Below are 12,526 nucleotides of genomic sequence, written 5' to 3' on the forward strand. Positions count from 1 at the left end.
GGGAGATTCCTATACAAAAGTTACTAGTAGGATAGGAATGGACATCAATCTCATGCATACTGTATTCACTCCAACTTATATAAAAGTGCTCGGCTTCACAGGTGAATAGGAAGTCCAAAACTAGGCTATTCCTTCTAGTATGATGGCGCAGTAAAGATTCAGCCCTCAATCCAAATGGTTGTTGTGAATTGAGCTAAGATGAAAGACCATCCTGTACTTTACCCTAGGTGGGAAAATACCTTTGGCCCATTTTAAGTGTGGGTTCATACAATAATAGGACATACTATGGAACTCATTACCGGACTCCATAATATCATCCCCTAATCCCCAACATTTTCCCCTTAGACTATCCACGGTTGACCTCTCCAGATTCCTAAGAGGTCAGTAAGGGGCATGTATAAGTGCACTAGAGTGCCTTCCAACCCCTGTCCTATTGACTTTCCTATCTCATATATCTTCTCTTTCATACCTATATCTTTCTTCTATTCCCTGTTTGATATATTTTCATTCCTATACTCTTTTCTTATATTATCTCCTCTTTTCTTCCTCTAAAATATTTTACTTGAAGGTATCCTATATTACCTTCATTGTATATTATTGTGTATTGGACAAAATAAATAAATAAAATAAATACGAAATCTGCCTCTGAAGCTACCCATTTTATGAGTTTACATAATACCTTGTTCATCTCTAACTGACAGGCTGGTTTCATATGTGTTGAATAAATGTCAAAATAAAACTGAAGTTGAATAGTAAGTTAGTATGAGTCACCAATGCTTGTATGCTATGTTGCTCTAGCCCAGTGTTTCTCATAGTGGGGTGGGAGGGCCCTGGGGGTCGCATGGAGTGATGCTGGGGGGGGGGGGGTGCATGACCCCAGGGAATGTGCTTTTTTTGCCCTAGGGAGTAGGGGTTTTTTGCACATGAAGTGCATATTACATATTGGTGTATTAACAGACACCAAGGAAAAATATTATCAGGAATGAAAAAAAAGGAAGAGACAGAGATAATGAGATAAATATAAGTTTCCGGAAAGCTAAGGTGAGGAAATATGATAAAACGTATGTAGCACTTTGCTTCATTGTGACTACGGTGGGAGACAAGGAAATACCAGTATGCTTACTTTGTTTAAAAATGTTGGCAGTGGACAGCATAAAGCCAAATAAATTAAGGTGTCACTTAAACACATTAAACCCCAATCACACTGATAAGCTGTTTGAGTTTTTTCAGCAAAAATGTGCTGAATATTGCAAACAATCATGCCAGCGGGTAGTTGTGTGTGTGTGTGTGAAATGTTTACTATTTCCTGGGTGAGCGTAACAGAAAATAATTGAGAAACACTGCTCCAGCCCAGTGGCTCTTGTGTGTGGAAACTAGTTGACAATCAACAGCAAACAGAAGCCACATCCAGAGTTGGATAGCAATATCTATCCATCAACATGGCTAACTGCAGAAAGTTAAATATGATTGGATTGCATTAGTACTCAGATGGGAGGAAGTCACAAAATGCCAAGGCTAAGAGGTTGACAATGTCTTCTGGAAGGAAGCAGTTGTAAACCACTTTGGCATTCTTGTCCAAAACCAAACACCCTGCAGGAAAGAATTAACTTAAGCAGCTGCAGTAAGGATTCAGACGCCAACACATTGCTTCAGGTTGCTGCACCGCCAGTTCATCCATAATCACAAAATGTGACAGCTTTTGGCTTTACCTAACGCAACAAGTGGCAAAGAGGTTATAGTTGTCCTCAGTCACAACCTTCTCAGTCTTGCTCTGTGTTAAAAGAATGTGCCAACGCCCCCCAATCCTCGGCGGCGCAGTGGTTAGAGTGCAGAACTGCAAGCTACTTCTACTAATCACCAGCTGCTAGCAGTTTGGAAGATCCATCCTCAGTAGGCTCAAGGTTGACTCAGCGTTCCATCCTTCCCACAAAGCCTTGGTGGTGCAGTGGTTAGAATGCAGAACTGCAAGCTACTTCTCTGCTAATCACTGGCTGCCAGCAGTTTGGCAGATCGACTCTCAGTAGGCTCAAGGTTGACTCAGCCTTCCATCCTTCCAAGGTCGGTAAAATGAGGACCCCAGATTGTTGGGGGCAATATGCTTACTGTCTGTAAATTGCTTAGAGAGGGCTATAAAGCCCTATGAAGCGGTATATAAGTCTAAATGCTAAATAAAGCTGCCCGCAGTCTGCTGCGACTTTTAACCCCATCCCTGGAAGCTAACACCAAGGGAACAGCACCTGTTCTGGCAATAACCCACCTGCTGCCCGCCCTCCCCACCCCCAGCTCTTCCTCCAAACTTAAAATTCGTGGCGGCCTCCATCTGCTCCGTCGCCTGTGCGCTGTGGAGGGTGGGCTGCGCTGACTGAGGCCAGCCTCCTGCGACACCCAGACGCCGTCGCCACACAGCAAGCCGGCACACGCGGTTTTCAGCAAGGGAGGACCACCACGACCACGGGGCCGTCGGGCTTCTTTCTCCCTTTCTGGCGGGTTCAGCATCTCCAAGAGAAGCATTCCGCCAATCGGGAGAAGGATGTGGGGGTCGAGTGCCCAAGCGCGCCGAGGCTGCCTTGTAAAGAATACAGAGGCTGCCTAGGCGCTTTTCACCTGCGGGCGTCCCTTCTTGGCGCGCAAGCCGGGCTGAGGAGAACCACCTCTCATCCCTGTGATGCCCGAGCCTGGACGCCTCCAGTTGCTCAGGATACCCGTCGCAGCAGCCGTCGGGTTTTCCTTTCGCTTCGGCCACACCCGCACACCCCGTTCCCCCACACACACCCCGTTTCTGCTCCTTCTCTTCCCACACCAGAAAGCTGCCCTCGGTTTAAATAGCGCCCCTCCCACCCGGCTCGCCTGGGGCAAACCCGCTGGAACCTCCGCGGGGTGGGGGGGCGCTCTCCGGGTCTCCCTGCCCGTCTCGCCAACCCTCAAAGCCACGGGCAGCGGAGGGGAGGCGGGGAACAGAGCGCGAGGTGAGAGGAAAGCCAAGCGCCGTAGGGCCCGAACTGCGGCGCCTCTCGGAAGAAAGTAAAGGGTGGGCCGAAGGGGCGGGCCGAGGCGGCGGAGAGCGCCCAATCAGCGCCCGAGAAAGGGGTCGGAGGCAGAGCCGGCGGAGCGGCCGTCCAATGACCGCGGAGCAGCCGAGGGCGGGAGTAAAAACGTTGGGGAGCTGGGAGAAGGCGCAGAGTCCGGGAGTCGGGCGAGTGAGTTGTTTGGCGAAGGTGCTGCCGTTCGCTTTGGCTCTCCGTTATAAGACTTAGCTGCGTAGCGGCTTGCGCGGGAGCGCCCCGGAGCTTCCCACCACCCCGGAGGGAGAGGAGCCGACCGGAGGAGCCGACTTTCTTGGGCCCACCCGCTTCGAGGAGAACTTCGGCTGGACCGCGGAGCTGCTTGGTCGGCGGCAGGAAACTTTTTTTTTGTCCCTGGGACCAGCAGCCGGAGGAGGCAGAGCTCCGCGTCTCGTTCGCGGTCGCCGCAGCGCGGCTGGGTTTGCTCGGCGCCGGGCTCGGGGAGTGCGAGCGGACTCGCGAGGGCTGCCTCGGCCCTGGCCGCGATGTCCCTAGCCGCGGGGCGGAGGCGTCGGGGTGTCGGCGGCGACTGGCCCTCGGCCGAAGGGTGGCTGCTGCTCCTGGCGCTGCTGGTGCTCCCGGGGACGCCCGGCACGCGGGCTTTCGTCTGCCTGCCTTGCGACGAGTCCAGGTGCGAGGAGCCCAAGAACTGCCCCGGCGGCGTCGTTATGGACATCTGCGGCTGCTGCTTCATCTGCGCCCGGCAGCGCAACGAGAGCTGCGGCGGCTTCTTCGGGCTCCACGGCGCCTGCGACCGCGGGCTTCGCTGTGTGATCCGCCCGCCGCTCAACGGAGATTCCCTCACCGAGTACGAAGCGGGCGTCTGCGAAGGTAAAAGAAACAAACAAACGCGGAAGATCGCCGTCTTATTGCTCCGGTCCCCGGGGCGGGTAGCCGCTCCGCCTCCCCCCCCCCTCTCTCCCTCCCGCGCGGGAGCCAGGAGCCCGAAAGCAGCGCGCATGGCTTGCTAGTGTTGCGGGGTTCTTCTGCCCCGGGAGAGGAAAAGGACCCCGTGAAAAAACCCCACTGGCGTGACGCTTATATGACCACCCTTTCCGTCCCCCCATTAGGGGCGCTTCGCAGTTTTCTTTCCAGCCTCTCCATTTTTCCGACGCACAATCGGGGTGTAGTGCAGCTGGGGACTACCTTGAAAACCGCTCGCGAAATTTCAAGGAAAGGTGGTGGCTGCTTCGAATCTGGCGTGTCCGTCTCTTCCTTCCAAGAAATATTTTCCATTGGTCTATGGTCCTCTCCCTCTCTCCCTCCCTTCCTCTGTGTGTGTGTTTGTGCAACATATTTTTGCTGATAGTGAAAAGGGAGAGTAGTATAGAATACATTATATATATATATATATCGATCACATATTTTTGCTGAATATATATATTTAATTCTATACTAGTCTATTATATATATAGTGTGTGTGTGTGTGTGTGTGTGTGTGTATATATATATATATATATATATATATATATAATAGAATAGTATAGAATTAAATATATATGTATGTACGTATGTATGTATAGTCTCCACTATTTAATTTTTTTTTAAAGAATAAAGGGGAGAGGGGAAAGACGCTGATAGTGGTGCGCGCATGTTTCCAAGCACTGGAGGGTGTTTGGTTCTCCTGTTTCCTCTTTTACTCTGCCACCCCCTTCCTTCTCCCCCCCCCCCGCGCCTTTTCCTTGCTGTTTTCATCGGTGTTAGGTTTCAAGATGGATTTTAATTGGACCGCAAAAATAAAGCGGGTTTTTGTAGTGTGAATACAAAAAAAAATGTTGATTTTTGTACATAGGTTGCGTTCCCTCTGACTTCGTTTCTTTCCTTTGCTGGGCTTTTTAAACAACCGAAAAACGCCAACAGGCTTACTTTGAATGCAGAGGGCTGTGCAATCGACTGACTTTTTTCCAATCCGTGTGCCTGAAGCAGTTGGTTATTGATCCGGGTGGTCATGTGGAACTTAACTTTTACCTCGTTGTGGTGCTGAAGGGTGTCCTGCCGTTTTAATCTTCCTTAATAAATAAGCTTCCTTTATTCAAATTATTTTGCAGTTCTGCTCCCAAGAAAGGTTGGAAAGAGCGATTGCCCAGTTGCATACTTGTTTGCTGGGATGAGGGAAAGAACCATCTATCATTTCTTTTCATTTCTTCAGGAAAAAAAGAGATGTATTATATAGCTCCCCCCCCTCTGTATAGATCACATTTTTTGTATTTATAATGAACATAATTGGAAACATCTAAATATTTTGTCTGCTAAGCTGTCTGCCCAAATTGCGTGTGAGTATTCAGTCTCTCCACTATAACTTTTCATTCGGAAGTCTACGGGAATATAGTAGTGCATATGACAACCATAATCTTTTTATGGAAAATTCCTTTTCCATTTCCCTTCTATAAGAATGATCCACAAGAGGGCTGCAGAGAGCTCAAAAATTCCTCTGGAAAAAAAAAATGGCAGGAAAGTCATCTAAACACTCCCAGCCATGCATAATTTAAAGAATTTTTTATTCCCTTTCATCCCTAAAAATGTCCAGATTTATCCTTTGGGGCAGCCACTACAATTTATTTTAACCTTGGTTTTGTAGCTGAGATGCCCTTTTTTTAAAGTACAGGTGTGTGCTTCAGTTTATTTTAATTGGCAAGATGAGAGCTATCAGGATAGACCTATCAGAGTTTTAATAACTTGCTTAGGGTTGTGATTCTTTTGCATGGAAGTTTTAAACTTAAAGGAGTTACAAGCATCTTGAGCTGAATGAAATGGCTGTAATGGAAAGTACATGTTTATGAGTAACTAAAGAGAATGTTTATGCTAGAGCAAATTCTGCCATAACACCTCAACACACTACTTCATTTTAGTTCAGAGGTTTTTGACAGTTTTAATAGCTGTTTAAAAGTAATGTATTTGATTGCTGGACTTCAGTTGTTAGTTTGTATCTGGCATTCCCCTGCAGCAAATAGCACAGGTAATCTCTAGAGATGAGACTTCGGGCAGTGACAGAAATGTAATATTTATCCCAGCTTTTCCTGTCCCAACTTCTCCAATAATACAACCTGCAGAAATTAACCAAGCTATTTCCAGATAAATAGCTTACTTACATAACTAGTTTCATCTTCAAAGCTTTAAATGATGAATTCGGCTAAGCTCTTCGTAATTGTAGCTAACTTTGGATTTTGCAACTTGTCTATATGATTGAGCTTGTAGATAAGAACGTTAGTTTTGAAGTCTGTTGAAAGTGCCAACAATTATATTAAAGTTGTTGGATGAATTACTTGCTATTCGTCTATTAATTAAACATCTTTCAAAATTGGGAACACTCTTGTCATGAATATTGTGTATGGATAAAAAGCCTGTTTACCTCAAAAGAATAGGTCTTGTGTTTCCACAGAGAAAGTTCTTTGAGTCAGTTTATCCTGTTATAATTTTTGTGCTGAAATGACCCCTACTGGTCAGTATGTAGAACTTTAAAAAAAAAAAACCTTTGAAAGATTTCGTGACAATCTGACATTAAACTATGTTTCTGGATTCAGCCAATAAGTTACTGTTTAAGACAAATATGTATACTTGCCTCAAATCTAGTGAAAACTGGATTTTTGTGACAGGAATGCTGAACATAATTGAAAGTATTTCGTATGCTCGTAGTTTAATTAGAGGGTGGTGATGTACACTACATTTGCTTTGCATATTTTGTATAAATATGAAATAGCATCTTTCTGCCAATAGTAGGATAAGCTCAGATGGCAGTTGGGTCAGATTCTGGCAGCTGTTAATATTATTGTTATTTTGTATGTGTGATCAAATTCCAAAGGAAATGTGTTCATATTGGCATCTATAATTTAATTTGCTAAATTATTGAACAAATATACTTTTTGTGGAAACAGCTTCATATTACTAGTGATAAAGAATAACCTTAAAATAATAAAGACGAGATGATATTCCCTTAGATTAGAAGAAGGATGTTGAGTATAGCAATTTGGAGGGGGGGGGGAACCCTCTAGATTAAACAACCAAATAGTGTTTCTCAGTGAAACATGTATCAACAGAACACTGAAAGAATTTGCCATGACTTTCATTAAAATACTCAGCATCTGCCCCAAATATACTAAGAAAATGTTTAGATTTTTCTCCCAATCATTGAAGTCATAGGGTCCTTGTTCTGAAACCAACTCTTTTTAATACAACTTGGTACATTTTCATAATTCAGAAATGAAGGTTAGAAAAGCATATACACACCGTATCTTCTGGAAACATGTAGAGAGTCTTCATTGCATTAAAATAAAGTAAGTGTTGGGTGCATTTTTTAAAATCACCATGTGAGTATCCATTATTATTATTATTATTATTATTATTATTTGAGCAATGCATCAGCTGGTTTCCAGGATGTATCATCACATTCGGTTTTTCCTACCTAGGAAAACTTAAGTTCCAGTCTTTAACCTGGAAATTGGCTGTTGTCAAAGAGACAGTCCACATATTCAGAACTCGTTTACTTCAACTTTAATTGGGTATATCCAGGATTCAGTTATAATTTTATGACATAAATGGATTTTTGTTCCTTTTGGTAAAAGTATTGGTATATGTTGCACCATTCCTAAGGTTGAGGAATAAGGCATATGTCTGGGTCTGACTAATAAAGTATATTCAAACTTGGATATTGAAAAATGATCTAAAAGTAAACATGGAATTAGAATTACGTTGATGTGATAGCTGTTAGAGATCATTGCATTGAATTAACATTGTGCCTATATTCTGCAGTCTCAATTAATTTCCATTTAAAGATAGTGTAACTATGGATGATTCAGTTGTTTTCTCATACTTACCCTCCACTATAATGAATGGGTCAGATGTCTAAAGAGCTGTAATTTTCTTTTGTTGGTGAAATGATAATTTATATGTTTGATCTGTTTGATTTTTCTTTTCTTTTCTTTGAAACAGGCAAGCAAATGTCATTTCAGATTACTTTTCCAAGGAAAAGCTAAAACCTTGGAAATTTAAGTGGTGAAAATCATAGTGATTCCAAAACTGATATTATAATTACATTCCTAGGGAAATTGAGATCTGTAAAGTTGGTGAAAGTCTTTATATCTTTATCCTTATAATAGAATTAAATGTATTTGTTTTGTGCAAAACTCCCAAAAATTTGTTTACATTATCATACTTAGCTATTTATAAAGATATATAAGTTATCAAAATGGTGTGGATTTAAATATTGCTAAAGTCATTAAACATTCTGCAATTGTTAATGTGTTCTATTGCAGATGACTGCTGATATGGCTCTCTCTAAGCAAAAACTCTAGATAAAGCAACATTTATTTTTTAAAAAACTGGCAGGATTATGAGGCAGCCTGTTCAGGCAAATCTGTTTGCTATGAAATCATTCTGGCTTAAGCTCTCTGCATCTTTTGTGTGAATACTGTTTGCAATATTTAGAACACTTTCAGGCTCTGTATTGAATGTTCAGGCTTAGGTTTTTTTTCCCTATTCTCTTTGCTTGTATTTGCTTGTAGCTGCTTTTTATATTTGATTTTCAACATGGTTATATGGGCTTTAATAAACTCCCCATGTTCCCATTTTTTACATATTGCAATAGAATCATTTCAAAAATAGGATACAAATGAGGCTCTCAGAAGTGTGTATTCATATTTTGTGCCATGAAGCTACAAATTGTATGTGTGGAAAGCAACTTAATTTACTTAAAACTTCATTTTTCAAATTGCATTTGAAAGATTTTATCATCTGTATCAAAACATCTTACACTTTTAAAAAAAAAATGTGACACATACACTGTATATCATGTTCCATGAAGGGTGCTAGATAGCAAAGATTGTTTAAAACAAGAGTTAGTCCTGGGAGTACAATATTAGTTTATATTATAATAATTTGAACAAGGCAGTTAAAAGACAAACAGTGGTAGATGCAAGCATTTCATATCATATGTATGATTGTGCCTCCTTTTTGGACACTTTCTTTTAGCAGTCTAATTTTTGCAGCTCCTTATGTTTGCTTGAGTTGTGTGATAAAGTTGTGGAAACTAAAAGAAGGAGGAACATGAATGTTGTGTATTTCTATGATTTTAAAGAATGTTATGTTAGGAGATTGCTCCAATTATATGATACAGTGGTTTGAAGAATATAATATCTGTTTCTATAATCATTTATATACTTTAGGTATGATCTATAGGGCTGGTTAGACTTCATGTATTAGTTTGTATGTTTAATTCACTCTTTTCCTATATATAGACACTTAAACTGAATATTAATAGTATAATACTGCATAACTAGGTCAGTGAAACTTTTTTTGGTTTCATGTAGGAGGGTTGTATTTTTTTCATAGAATGAGGCCAGGCAAATTTTGTACTGCTGTGAGAAAGTACAGCTTGAATTGTTTTAGGTACTATTTATTTATAGGTGTGTGTGTGTGAGAGAGAGAGAGAGAGAGATGGAGGTGATTGTCTTATCTACCATGATAGCAGTATTAAAGATAAGCTATTTGAAGATTACAGTAAAGTAGGAAATGATATTACATAGAGAAATTATTCTTAGTTTTATGTATAACTGATTTAAAATGCTTTTTATTTTTAAAAAAATGAAGTGGTGATGTAATGAAAGTTGGACCAGACAAGCCAAAGATATGCAAACACGAAGGGCAAAGGACACAAAATGGAACAATAAGAATATTTTTAAATATAAAGTGTTGAGACATGATAGCAAAGGAGTGAACAGGATGCTCAAAAAGAGCAGTGGATTTTCAGCAGTGAAAATTAAGAGTTCTTTGTTTCTGTCCCTACTGTGGAAAGATATGGGAGAAATACTTGAGCTTATATTAACTTCTCATGAGAGAAATTGCAACTAAAGCAAAATTAACCCAGTCAATATGGTCAGTCATCTTAATAGATTGACAGCATTGGTAACCCATGTAGGTAACATGTGGCCAAAGTGAGACAAGGGAATAAGGCTTTCTTGGGCCTGGTATCCTTCTAGCAGTTTTCAGTTCCATTGATCATGATAGCTTTCTGGACTTGGCTGAAAGGATTAGGAATACTGTATATGACACTTCTGCAGTGGTTCTGCTTTCTGAATATTGATTCTACTCAAAATAGAAGGTTTTTCCCTTTCCTAGGACCATTCCCTATGAAACTGTTGGGAGTGAAGTGTCATCCAAGTTTGACCACATGATATGTACTGTAGAAGATGTATTTGCTGATTATTATCTTCTAGGTTGAATTCAAAGTGCTAGTTGTTACATTATAAGCCTGCATGGCATCTCCAAGACCATCTGCTCTGGGGAAAATTAGCCATCCACTGAAATTGAGAACAGAGAATATAATAAAAACCTGCTGTTGAGGGAATATCAGCTTCAGGGACCCTGGTGTCAAGTTTCTCCAAGATGGTGATCATTTGGAATGACCACCTGGACATAAGGACTACCCTGCTATATTTCCAAACAGCCCTAAAATCCTGGCTATTTTAGAGTTAAATTATTCCCAGTTTGATGGTGTAGGAACAATTAATGTTGGTTTGCTTAGGACCACCTCCCTGTCAACAGTCCCTTGTTCTTCAATTCAGTCCGAGCTCTAAGGACACTCTTGAGTTTGCTTCAAAGTTATTAGACAGTAGACCAGAATGTTAAGAAGACCTAGTCATGTCCTAATGAACAATTGCAATATGCTCTACACAGCTTTACCCTTGAAGAGTATCCAGAAGCAGCTGCCTGAGAAATTATGAATGCCTCAAGGATGGCACATGTAATGGTTTTACTACAGGACCTATGTTTGCTTCTGGGTCCAGTTCCCAGTCATTAGTTATTTCCTTTAAATTTCTATAAGGCATGGGGCCAGATTACCTGAGAAATCATCTCCTCTTTATCACATCAGCACATAGATTGTCAAGGAGGTTATAGACATGTGATGGCAAACCTATGGCACGCGTGCCACAGGTGGCACATGGAGCCATATTTGCTGGCATGCAAGCCATTGCCCTAGCTCATATCCAGCGCACATATGGCTGCCTGCCAGCTGATTTTTGGCTCTCACGGAGGCTTGGAGGGCCCTTTTGGCCTCCAGGAAGGCAGAAAGGGCATTTTTGCCATCCCCAAGCTCCATGAGAGCCCCTGGAGCCTGGGGAGGGTGAAAAATGGGCCTATGGGGCCCACTGTAAGTCAGGAAATGAGGGACTGTAGGCACATGGTGGGGTATTGAATACACGTGCTTACACGTGCACTATTTCAGCACCTGAGGAAAAAAAGATTTGTCATCCCTGTTATAGACCCTATCAATTAAATAATTTCAACTGGTGAGGTCCAGGGAGAAAGCTTTCTCTGTCACTGTCCCCACCCTCTAGAACAGTGTTTCCCAACCCTGGCAACTTGAAGATATTTGGACTTCAACTCCCAGAATTCCCCAGCCAGCGAATGCTGGTTGGGGAATTCTGGGAGTTGAAGTCCAAATATCTTCAAGTTGCCAAGGTTGGGAAATACTGCTCTAGAATACCTTCCATACAGATATAAGGCAGATCCCCACTATCCTGGTCCTTTTGAAAGAATTTGAAAGCAAGGCTCTGCCAACCCACAGGCTTTACTGAGGAGCACACAACCGTGGGATACTTGGGGTTTTTTATGGCCTAACCCTCACCTTTTAACTTATTTTTTGTTTTTATCTAACTTTTTTTGTTTTTTTTTTATATTTTTATGTGGTTTTAGGTATTTATGCTGCTATTTTTACATTACCCAGAGCCATTCTTCATTTCAGATGAATGGTATCCAACTCTGACAAATAAAGAACATAAAATAGCAGACCAAAAGGACAAGAAATAACATAGCACATAACGTTGCACACATCTTGCTGCACAATAATCGGCATGGATTCTGCAAAGAGAAATTGCAAACTATGTTCTGTGACAGCCCAGGGGTTTTGTGATGTCATTTTGCAGTATCATAACTTTGTAATAATAAGGGTGCTGTGAACTAAAAAAAATTGGTTGCTCTGGTTAGAACAGAAAATGATTGGGAGGGGCGGTACAGTCAACATGTAATAAAATAGTCAAGAATTTTCTTTGCCTCTACAAGACTGAATGTTACTGCTTAGTCTGGAGCCAGCTACCTACAAATACTGGAAGAAGCAGTGATGAAGAAGTGTGACTTTATTTTCTGCCTGCAATCATTCCAAAAACATCTGGTTAGTCATTGTTAGAAGTGAAATTTTGGATGAGCTGTGATTCTCTGTATGTATGCAGCTTTGTTCTTTCAGTATACAGTGGTACCTCTACTTAAGAACGCCTCTCCTTAAGAACTTTTCTAGATAAGAACCGGGTGTTCAATATTTTTTTGCCTCTTCTTAAGAACCATTTTCTACTTAAGAATCCAAGCCCAGAAAAATTTCCCAGGAAATTTGAGAGCGGCACAAAGGCCCGGCCAGTTTCCTGCCATTCCCCCTTTAATCCTGGCCATCTCGGGCTGCCAGAGGAGCCTTTCGGTGA

General features: G+C 42.0%; 1 protein-coding gene across 2 annotated transcripts in view; it reads left to right on the plus strand.

Annotated features, from left to right (window-relative positions):
• Nucleotides 1–3,164: 3,164 nt before the first annotated feature.
• Nucleotides 3,165–12,526, plus strand: part of CRIM1 (cysteine rich transmembrane BMP regulator 1) — a 164,828-nt gene continuing 155,466 nt past the window's right edge. The window contains exon 1 of one of the 2 annotated variants that reach the window (XM_070734109.1): nt 3,165–3,893. In XM_070734109.1, the coding sequence (XP_070590210.1) occupies nt 3,548–3,893 (346 nt within the window). In that variant the 5' untranslated portion in view covers nt 3,165–3,547. The remainder of the gene's footprint in view (nt 3,894–12,526) is intronic. The other variant, XM_070734110.1, reaches the window with a different exon arrangement.

Source organism: Erythrolamprus reginae, chromosome 1 (assembly GCF_031021105.1).
Source record: "Erythrolamprus reginae isolate rEryReg1 chromosome 1, rEryReg1.hap1, whole genome shotgun sequence".
Classification (NCBI taxonomy): Eukaryota; Metazoa; Chordata; class Lepidosauria; order Squamata; family Dipsadidae; genus Erythrolamprus; species Erythrolamprus reginae.